Source organism: Callorhinus ursinus, unplaced genomic scaffold (genome assembly GCF_003265705.2).
Source record: "Callorhinus ursinus isolate GAN/ISIS: 27379988/994484 unplaced genomic scaffold, GSC_fseal_2.0 scaffold20, whole genome shotgun sequence".
NCBI classification, from domain to species: domain Eukaryota; kingdom Metazoa; phylum Chordata; class Mammalia; order Carnivora; family Otariidae; genus Callorhinus; species Callorhinus ursinus.
In genome coordinates, this window is record NW_027397082.1 from 18,030,406 (window position 1) to 18,041,863 (window position 11,458).

At 48.0% G+C, this 11,458-nt stretch overlaps 1 protein-coding gene across 1 annotated transcript; it reads left to right on the forward strand.

Annotated features, from left to right (window-relative positions):
• The first annotated feature begins 4,894 nt into the window (after window positions 1–4,894).
• CUNH10orf95 (chromosome unknown C10orf95 homolog) lies at window positions 4,895–5,554 on the forward strand. Its single transcript, XM_073904562.1, has one exon. It carries the CDS (start codon window positions 4,895–4,897, stop codon window positions 5,552–5,554), a length of 660 nt encoding a protein of 219 aa, XP_073760663.1.
• The last annotated feature ends 5,904 nt before the right edge of the window (window positions 5,555–11,458 follow it).

Sequence of the window (11,458 nt, forward strand, 5' to 3'; positions counted from 1 at the left end):
AACATGTGCATCCACCTCTCTGCTACCCTCTCCACCCAGGCAGTTATATGGGGTCAACTCTAGATGAATCTGCTCCCATCTCTTTTCCATCCCCAGCTCCTGTTTTGGTTGTCAGTTTTCCTGGGCTAGTGTGAGAACCTCCTCCAAGACTAGCTTCCAGCCTCTTTCTCACCAATCTATACCCTCCTCTTCTTTGCCAACAGGAGAGCCTCTGATCATGCGGTTCACAGCTCAAAACCTACGCAGGTTGTTGCATTTTGAAAATTTTCATAAAATGCTGGGGAAAACACTCAGGGTTACTGGCGATGCAAACAACAGAAGACTCCACTCCACAGTGTAATAACCCAAACTTTTAATTTTCTAAGGACTTAGATGATGGTCCTTTGTAATTAAAAACAAAAGTCTGCTTCATTGTCTTCTGTAGTTAAATTTATATGAAGTAAACACAACTGGTGTGTGAAAAGAAAAGAGTCCATGGGGCACCTGGGTGGCTCAGTCGGTTAGGCGGCTGCCTTCGGCTCAGGTCATGATCCCAGGGTCCTGGGATTGAGCCCCACCCCAGTTCCCTGCTCAGCAGGGAGCCTGCTTCTCCCCCTCCCTCTGCCTGCTGCTCTGCCTATCTGTGCTCTCTATGTCTCTGTCAAATACATAAATAAAATCTTAAAAAAAAAAAGAAAAAGAAGAAAAGAGTCCACTCAAACCAGATTAAGTAAGAAAGGAATTTATTGGGGGGGGATGGGAGGAGGCATTGGAGGAAGGCAGTCAAAAGGTAAAGTTCCAGAAGTACTAGGTATGTAATGTACATGATTATAAACACTGCTGTATGCTGCAAGGTGTATCTGAAAGTTGTTAAGAGAATAGATCCTAAGAGTTCTCATCACATGGGAAAAAAACTATAAGATGATGGGTATTAACTAAACTTAATGTGGTAATCATTTCACAATATCCGTTAAGTCAAATCATTTGCTGTATACCTTAAACCTATACAGTGGTGTATGTCAATCATATTTCAATAAAACTGGAAGGGAAAAAAGGAATTTACTGGCTCATGTAACTTTAAAGTCCAGGATTCAAATGATGTCATCGGGACTTAATTTCTCTTTCTGTCCCTTGGTTCCACTTCTTCTGTGGCTCCATCCTCAGACAGGCCTTCACCTCTCCACCCAGACTGCATTCTTTCAGATTTCTGTCCAGGGGAAAGAGAGCACTTCCCTCCACCCCAAAAGAACAAAGTCCTGGGCCTGATTCCCCTGATCAGTTGAGTCACCTGGCTACCCTCAACCAATCCTTATGGCCAGAGGGATGGCAGTGTGATTGATCTAGCCATAAATCACCCCTAACTTTTTTTTAAATTTTTTTATTGTTATGTTAATCACCATATATTACATCATTAGTTTTTGATGCAGTGTTCCATGATTCATTGTTTGTTCATAACACCCAGTGCTCCATGCAGAACGTGCCCTCCTCAATACCCATCACCAGGCTAACCCATCCCCCCCCTCCCCTCTAGAACCCTCAGTTTGTTTTTCAGAGTCCATCATCTCTCATGGTTCGTCTCCCCCTCTGACATACTCCCCTTCTCTTCCTCTCCTGTTATCTTCTTCTTTTTCTTTTTTCTTAAAATATGTTGCGTTATTTGTTTCAGAAGTACAGATCTGTGATTCAACAGTCTTGCACAATTCACAGCGCTCACTGTAGCACATACCCTCCCCAATGTCTATCAGCCAACCACCCCACCCTCCCACCCCCAACCACTCCAGTAACACTCAGTTTGTTTCCTGAGATTAAGAATTCCTCATATCAGTGAGGTCATGTGATACATGTCTTTCTCTGATTGACTTATTTCACTCAGCATAACACCCTCCAGTTCCATCCACGTCGTTGCAAATGGCAAGATCTCATTCCTTTAAATCACCCCTAACTTTAAGGATAGAATAGAGCCAACTCCCCCAGAACCACTTTATTGAGTAGATACGTTATGGGACCCCAAAAATCTAGAAGCTGTTGGGGCACCTGGGTGGCTCAGTCGTTAAGCATCTGCCTTCGGCTCAGGTCATGATCCCAGGGTCCTGGGATCGAGCCCTGCATTGGGCTCCCTGCTCAGCAGGAAGCCTGCTTCTCCCTCTCCCACTCCCCCTGCTTGTGTTCCCTTTCTCTCTGTGACTCTGTCAAATAAATAAATAAAAGATTTATTTAAAAAAAAATCTAGAAGCTGTTACTGGAGTCAGGATGAATATTAAGAAACTCAGTTTGGTCCTTATTTTTCCCATTTTACCTGAACCACCACCAGACCAGCAGAGGTCTTCAGCAAGCATGTAGGGACCAATTGTTAAAATACAGGCTTCTGACCCTCCCAGCCTCCAACTTGAGCTTGGTCTCACACTTGTGACCAGATCCCCTTGTGGGAGGAGGTGGAGAAAGGCGCCAGTCCCATAGGGCCCATGATTGAGCTCCAGGCCTGGGTGAGGTCAGTCTATAGGTAGTCTTGGACATTCCTCAAGTGCTGAGATTTGGAGACAGCAAAGTTATAAATAGGAATGGGGAGGTATATTAATTTCCTATTGGCACTGTAGCAAATTGCCAAAATCTTAGTGGCTTAAAACACTACAAATTTATTATCTTACAATTTTGGAGGTTAGAATTCTGCCTCATTAACTAAAATCAAGGTGCTGACAGAACTGTGTTCCTTTCTGGAGGCTCTAGGGAAGAATCCATTTCCTTGTCTTTTTCAGCTTCCAAAGGCTGCCTGCATTCCTTAGCTCATGAACCCCTTCCATCTTCAAAGCCAGCAATGGCTGGTTCACTCTCATATAACATCACTCTGACTCTTCCGCCTCCCTCTTCCACATTTAAGGACACCTGTGATTACATTGGATCTATCTGGATAATCCAGGATAATCTCATTTTAAGGGACAGCTAATTCACAACCTTAATACCATCTACAACCTTAATTCCCCCTTGCCATGTAATATAACATACTGGCAGGTTTGCAGGGATTAGGTTGTGGACATCTTGGTGGTGAAGGCCTCTCCCAACAAAGGCCACTGTGTCTTGGGACTAGTTCCTAGAATGCACAAAGGGTGAGGCTCCCTTCTTGGAGCTCTGGGGTAGGGAGTGTTAGGTAGATACCCAGTTCCAGTATCTATCTTCACCAGGCCAATGGCCCAAAACTTGGGAGACCAGCTCAGTCAGGAATATAAAAGTGTGACATCATCAGGGTGAGTGTAGAACTTCTCAGAGGGTAGCTGGCCTTTGTGAGACACTGAGAACTTAGAGGAGAACCTGTGGGAGTTACTGGGGAAGCTGCCTGAGTCAAGAGAAGAGGAAGAAGGAGAGTATGATGGCCCAGCAGCTCAGCAGCTGGGAGAGGGTATCAGTTTTAAGTATCCAGCAACTATCACCCACCCCACTGGGGAAAAAAGAGGTGGAGGACTGTGGCTTGCAGCCAGAGGGGACTAGAGCTTAGACAGGGCTTCACACCACCTGGATGAAGCAATCTTCACCCAAGTAGCTTCTGGGCTTTGGCCTTAGTTGGAATGGGTTCAAATCCCACTGGGCTACCTAGACTACATAAACCTGGGAGTGGCCTAACTTCTCTGAGCCTCTGGTTCCTTATCAATTAAATGAAAATGATACTACCATTTCTTCACATGGCTATTAAGAATTAGTTCTTGGGGCGCCTGGGTGGCTCAGTTGTTAAGCGTCTGCCTTCGGCTCAGGTCATGATCCCAGAGTCCTGGGATCGAGCCCTGCATCGGGCTCCCTGCTCGGCAGGAAGCCTGCTTCTCCCTCTCCCACTCCCCTTGCTTGTGTTCCCTCCCTCGTTGTGTCTCTGTCATATAAATAAAATCTTAAAAAAAAAATTAGTTCTTATGTAACATTCTAGAGGTGAGGATTGGAGACAGTGTGAAAGAAGTCCCAGCATGGATTGGCTATAAAGCTAATTACCAATCATGAGTCTTGAGACAGACATGGGGTTGAATTTTGCTCTTACCATAACTAGCTGTGTGAGTTTGGGTAATATACTTTAACCTACATAAGCCTACAACAGGAAGTGTTTCCTAATCATAGAATACATTTACTACCAAATTTGAGGCAAGCAGCTTCCTCCTACGTAAAGTGGGGAATATATTAGTACCTCCTTCCTAGGGTTGATGTAAACTTAAAGTTAGATGCTCATAAGCAACTTGACTCAGTGCCTGGTGTAGGAGCTTCACTCAAATGTTAGGATAACTCGACCCATTTGGAAGGGCTGGGAGGATGGGGTGCGGGGAACAGGTGGCTAACTGGTTGGAAAGGGCAACAAGATATTCTCAGTGATGTAGGAGTGAGGGCATCCCTGAGCACAGGCCTCACCGTCCAGGGCAGGCAGGTACGACCAGCAGGCTCACCCAGTGTAGATACAGGCTGGCTGGCTTATGGCCAGCAAAATGTGTTTCCCTTTGCCTGGAAACCAGGAGGTGTGGCTGAGGCAGGGCATGGAGGGGAGCAGAGCCACTAAAAAGTGGTGGAGAGGAGCCTGCTCTGGACTTCTCTGGCTCCCCCAAATGCTGGGTACCAACGCCCCCTGGGTTGAAGGAGACGAGTGGGGAACCACCTGGGAAGAACACTTCACGAGCGAAGGCTTGAAAAGGTCTTGGGTCCTTACTGCTTATTGAGAGTCTGGGGCTCGGCTCAGCCCTGGGACAAGAGGTGAGACGGAAGCTGAATGCCTTAGGAAGAGTTCCCCCAAACCATCAGGTGCTGCACGTGGGCTCCTGCTGTAAACCAGAGCCCTGGGTTACCAAGCCCCTGGGATCGGTGGTGGAGATAGAACAAAGGGTAACCACACACACCCCCAGCACAGGTTTGGACCAGGCCCCAGTAAAAATGCCCGCCGCCTGAGCTTCAGACCATGTACTCGTACAGCTGCCTGGCATCCGGGGAGGGCGCCTGGCCTCCGCTGCAGCCCCTCACCTACACCTACCTGCCCGGCTCTCTGCTGCTGCCCCCCATCCACGCCCACAGCTTCTGCAGTCGGCCCCCCAGCCTGACCGCAGGTGAGTGGCCGGGTCCGCGGGAATATCACTGCTTCCATGGCTCAGGCGCGCCCCTGGCCGCAACGCTGTCCTCATGGGCCTTCCCGCAGGCCTACGCCGCGGCCCTGCACCCGCCTTTCCCGGTGCCCGGCTACCTGGGGCCATCGCTACAAGGGCCCGCGGCGGAAGGGACGGCGGCTGCCCACCGCGGGGCGCCGTGGCCCGAGGGCTGGAGCATGCACACCGAGCTGCGCTGGGGATGCGTGGACCGCGCGCACGGCCCGCGCCTCGAGCTGCCGGATGTGGTGCGCCGGGAGCTGCGGCGTGTGTACGGCACGTACCCGCGCACAGACGTGCGCGTCACCTACCTCGGAGGCCAGTTCCTGCTTCAGGGCGCGCCGCACATCCCCGAGCCCCAGTACCGTGTGCAGAGGCGTGTGCTGCGGCCGCCCGCCAGCAACGACGGCGGCGACAGCAGCCTGGCCGCGGAAGCGGCGGATCGTGGCCGCCGGAGGAAGAGGAAAGGCCCGAGCTGAGGACGCCACAGGGCCCGGCGGCTGGCCCGGTGAGCACGCGCGCGGCTCTCCTCCCCTGCTCCCGCCGCCTTCAGCCGGCCACGAAGGAGACCTCCCCGGTGCGCCGGCGCTGGATGCACCTGTCACCTCGCTTTTTTTTTTTTTACCAAGCCTGCACGCCGCCCACCTGCTGCACTTCCCTGATTTCTCTCGCGTTATTGCTGGATAGCGGGGGAAGGGCGAGAAGAGATCAAGAGCATCTCCGGGTGGATGCCCTGTTTCTCTTCCCTCCCACTCGGACTTGGGAAACCTGGGTGTGCGGCGGAAAAAAGGGCGTGGACCCTTTGTTTCGTCTCTCCCTCCTCTTCCCGATCTTAGAAGCCTGCCCTGCACCAAGCCCCCACTTTCCCTTTTTCCTCTCCTCCGTCTAACAGAACTTCCCGAATTGCCCAAATGCCTCCCCAAGCTCAGGGCCCACCTATCCGCAGGTTGTAGTGAAAAGTAAATGAGTGAAGTCAAGTGTATGCTGCGAGATCGCTTTTCTGTTTAGGGTGGGTGGGGGTGTTCCTCATCTCGGTAATGTGAGCCTTACTCCCCTGCTCGGGAAGAGCCAGTGTGCCTCCTCACGGGTGGGGCCGCGCTGCCTGTTTCAGCAGCTCTTCTCCAGTGTGCAGGACCGTGGGTAGGCTTCTTAGGCCCAGCAGCCCAGCACCGCGGAGAGATTTTGAGGGCCTAAGCGCTTTTGTTGAAGCGTGGGTGGTAGGCGTGGCTGAGGAAGGAATGCCTAAGACATAGATTTAGGGCTACCACTGACATTTTCTAGACGTATAACTGGGCTTTCCGAGCCTCAGTTTCTTCATCTGTAAAAGAAGCATAAAATCAACCCAGCCTACCCGGAAAATGCACTAGGGTTGAAATTTCAGATGAATGTCACTTCTTGTCTCCTGATTCTTACTAACAGTCTTTAACAGGCTGAATTTGCAGTATTCCAGGAGTTTGCTGGAGGGTTAGGCCACACATCCAATTTTAACTATAGGTCTGGCAGGAGTCCAGATCTGATACCCAGGCTGTACAAATGTGGCTCCTTGTGGAATTGCTTTTACTGAATTTCCACTTGTTGGAGGGCCAACAGCTGCCTGGGTATACAGTTATGTTATTGAAGCCGTACACCACTGGACTGAATACTGCTGTGTTTATGAACCTCATGGAAGGGCTCTCAAGCCTCACCACTTGGGAAGAGTTTTTCTCCTGATGAGTGTTTTACTTTTATTTTGGAAGCACCAAGGATCTCATAACTGATCATATTTTTCTTTTTGCCCTGGCTTCTAGGGATCTCAGGGCCAAATTTGCTTAGTATCTTTTGTATAAAGCCTGGATCCTGAACGGTCACCCCTAGTTTCATCTTATTTTCCTTTCCTTTTTTTTTTTTTCTTAAACTATAAAGACACAGGGAGGTGGTGTAGTGTAATGGGTCTGCTATGTGACCTTAGGTAAATTGCTTAATGTCCCTGAATCAATTTCTTCATTGCAAATGGGGGTGATAGTATTAGGACCTCTATCTCATGAGGTTATTGAGAAGATGCCTTGAAATGCTGCACACAAAATGTTTACCACGGTGCCTGGCATGTACTAAGTGATCAAATGTTAGTGTTTGTTTTGAAAAAAAAAAAAAGTTTGTTGGGGGTGCCTGGGTGTTTCAGTTGAGTGTCCTACTTTTTTTTTTTTAATTTTTATTTATTCGACAGAGAGACACAGCGAGAGAGGGAACACAAGCAGGGGGAGTGGGAGAGGGAGAAGCAGGCTTCCCGCCGAGCAGGGAGCCCAATGCGGGGCTCGATCCCAGGGCCCTGGGATCATGACCTGAGCCGAAGGCAGACACTTAACGACTGAGCCACCCAGGCGCCCTGACCTACTCTTGATTTTAGCTCAGGTCATGGTCTTGGGGTTGGGGTCAGGGGTCCTGAGATCTCTCCACACTCAGCAGGGAGTCTGCTTCTCTCCCTCTCTTCACCTCCCTCTGCCTCTCCCCCCTTCTCTCTCTCAAATAAATAAATTTTAAAGATTTTTTTAAATTTATTTGACAGAGACAGCAATAGAGGGAACACAAACGGGGAGTAGGAGAGAGAGAAGCAGGCTTCCCTGCCAAGCAGGAGCCTGATGCGGTGCTCGATCCCAGGACCCCGGGACCATGACCCAAGCCAAAGACAGCCGCTCAACAACTGAGCCACCCAGTCGCCCCTCAAATAAATAAATTTAAAAAAAATAAAAAATAGGGGGGCGCCTGGGTGGCTCAGTCGGTTAAGCAGCTGCCTTCGGCTCAGGTCATGATCTCAGGGTCCTGGGATCGAGCCCCGCGTCTGGCTCCCTGCTTGGTGGAGAGCCTGCTTCTCCCTCTCCCTCTGCCTACTTGTGCTCTCTATCTCTCTGTCAAATAAATATATAAAAAATCTTTAAAAAAATAAAAAATATAATTTGCTACCTAGTAATATATAAAATAGGAAGTTAAGATCTTTTTAATATCCTTATTCCCAAATGATTGGTAGGGTCCAAACTGTTATTTTTCCTATATTTTTTCTGTGCACATAATATTAATTACATAAAAGGAATTAGCAGTTTTACCTGTTACATTTTACTGTAAGTATATTGTGGACATCATTCCGTGCCAGTGCACATGGAGCTACCTCATTCTTCAACAATCACCCAATATTCTATAGCATTTGGATTCTTTCCAGTTTTTAGCTATTAAAAGTCTATCCAACAATTTTTTTTTTAATTCACTTGACAGAGAGAGACAGCGAGAGAGGGAACACAAGCAGGGGGAGTGGGAGAAGGAGAAGCAGGCTTCCCACCAAGCAGGGAGCCCGACGTCGGACTCGATCCCAGGACCCCGGGATCATGACCCGAGCCGAAGGCAGACGCTTAACAACTGAGCCACCCAGGCTCCCATATCCAACAATTTCTTGAGGGTCTATTATTCGCCAGGAACTGTTCTAGGCCCTGGGGATACAATAGTGAATGAGACAGCCATGGCAGTTTCTGCCCTTATGGAGCTTACATTTTAGGGGAAGAAATGGGGATGGGACACCATGCAAACAGATAAAGGCAAATTGTTATAAGTATTACAGCAGGAATGAGAGGCTGGATAGAAAAGACAAGTGCAGTAGTGGAACTTAGAATAAGGTAAACAGGGTAGCTTTCTGAGGAGGTGACATTTAAATTGAGAGCTAAAGAATGTGACAAAGCTAGCCATGCAAAGAGAAGGGTGAGGAAGAAGCCAGGCAGAGAGCTGGTGGGTGCAAAAGCCCCAGGGAATGAAAGTTATCTTCATTCCCTCAGCAGCCGTTTGAGAATCCACAGTACACCAGGCAAGTATTCTAGGGGCTGGGGTTACAGGGGAGAGCCAAAAAAGTCCCTCAGGGAGCTTACTTTAGAGGTAGAACCCAGAGAAACAGAGACTGACAACAAGCAAACTGGTGAACATATGATGTAATGTCAGTTATTAAGTAATGCGGTGCTGTTTTCAATAGGATAGCCAGGGAAGGCTTCCCCAAAGAGGTGATTCTTGCGTGGAGACCTACTAAAGAACTTCACAAGCCATTTGAATACCTGGGGGAGAAAAGCAGGTACAACAACGCTGGGGCTGGATTATCCTTGGCCTGAGAGTGAGCAAGAAGGTGGGAGTTAATGGGGTTAGGGATGAAGCCAGATGCTGTGGTGCCTAGAAGCCATGTTGAGAATTTTGGATTTTATTCTTAGTGGGCGGAGTATTATAAGCAGGACAGAATGTGATAGGATTTTTTTAATTTTTTTTAAAGATTTTATTTATTTAGGGGTGCCTGGGTGGTTCAGTTGTTAAGTGTCTGCCTTCGGCTCAGGTCATGATCCCAGGGTCCTGGGATCGAGCCCCGCATTGGGCTCCCTGCTCCGCAGGAAGCCTGTTTCTCCCTCTCCCACTCCCCCTGCTTGTGTTCCCTCTCTCGCTGTCTCTCTCTCTGTCAAATAAATAAATAAATAAAATCTTGGGGCGCCTGGGTGGCTCAGTTGTTAAGCGTCTGCCTTCGGCTCGGGTCATGATCCTGGAGTCCCGGGATCGAGTCCCACATTGGGCTCCCTGCTCAGCAGGGAGTCGGCTTCTCCCTCTTCCCTCTCATGTTCTCTCTCTCTCATTCTCTCTCTCTCTCTCTCAAATAAATAAATAAAATCTTTAAAAAATAAAATAAAAATAAATAAAATCTTAAAAAAAGATTTTATCTATTAGAGCATGAGTGGGGGGGTGGAGGCAGGCAGAGGTAGAGGGAGAAGCAGGTTCCCCACTGAGCAGGGAGCCCCATGTGGGGCTCAATTCCAGGAGCTGGAGATCATGACCTGAGCCAAAGGCAGACGCTTAACTGACTGAGCCACCCAGGTGCCCCTTTTGTAATTATTCTGGATGTTGTGCGGAAAAGAGACTGTAGAGCGGGCATTGTGTAAACAGGGAGACCAGTTGGGAGGCTTTTAAAGTAATACAGGCAAAATCAGATGGTGGCTTGGTCTTATTTGGAAGTAGTGAAGCTGATGAGAAAACAAATGTCCTTGAATATGCATCTTTGTTCACACATACAAGTATTAAATTGTTGAATCAATAGTCCTAGAAATGGAATCATTGAGCACTGACACCCTGGTAGCAACAAGCACCGCCAGCAGCAGCCCAATCTAAATTTCTAAATTTCTTCTCCACTAAAGGGAACCAGGCCCACTGGGAAAATGGCTGGTTCCGAGGCTGTAGCAGGAAAGGTACAAGATGACTGGGGTGCCTGGGTGGCTCAGTCGTTAAGCGCCTGCCTTCGGCTCAGGTCATGATCCCAGGGTCCTGGGATCGAGCCCCGCATCAGGCTCCCTGCTCAGCGGCAAGCTGCTTCTCCCTCTCCCACTCCCCCTGCTTGTGTTCCCTCTCTTGCTGTCTCTCTCTGTCAAATAAAAAAAAAAAAAAATCTAAAAGGAAAGGAAAGGTACAAGATGAGCCCGGAACAACTTGCGCCAAAATATAAAGGATGGCTCAAAAATGTCAAACAAAGGAGCCCAGCTGGAAGGGACTTCCACTGGCCAAATCAGGGACAATTGAAGCATCAAAACAATCACAGTAACAGATTATTACCTACTGAATAAAATAACCTCTATTAAGTACATACTAACATTAACTAAACAAATATGGAAGGAAAGCTCTTACTCATAGCAGGATGAATAATGAGGTCAGGAAATCCATCTCCAATCAGTAATAATTGATTCCAGTGAGAATCATTCATGGATACTAAAACTAATGAGTAAAAGTTTGATGAGAAACAGGCTGTTTATATAGTTTTGAAGTATGTTCCAAGAAGATTTTTTTTTTTTTTAAGTGCACCAGCAGGGGGAGAGGAGCAGAGAGAGAGGGAGAAATAGACTCTCCACCGAGCAGGGAGCCCAACATGGCTCCATCCCAGGACCCCAGGATCATGACCTGAGCCGAAGGCAGACGCTTAACCAATTGAGCCAGCCAGCAGCCCCCAAGAAGATATTTGTTAATTACAAAGAAAAAGAGTATCCTAGATTCCCTAGAATCACAGGAAAACTGCCGACACTTGAAGCCCACTACAGCGGTCCCTCTTGAATAAAGTCTTTCTCACCATCTTTAATGAGTGTCTTGAAAACTTTTTTTTAACAAAGACAAGTTGACATCATGTGCTTTCTGATATATTAAACTGAGAAAACACAACATCAATTCAGCAGTAATGCATAATCATGAGGAAACATCAGATAAATGTAAACAGACAACCACAGTAGTCTTTATTGTTCAAAAATGTTGATGTCATAAAAGACAAAGGAAGGCTGAGAAGCTGTTTCAGGTCAAAGGAGACTAAGAGACATGAAAATTGATACAATGCATGATCCTGTTTTGGATCCTGAATG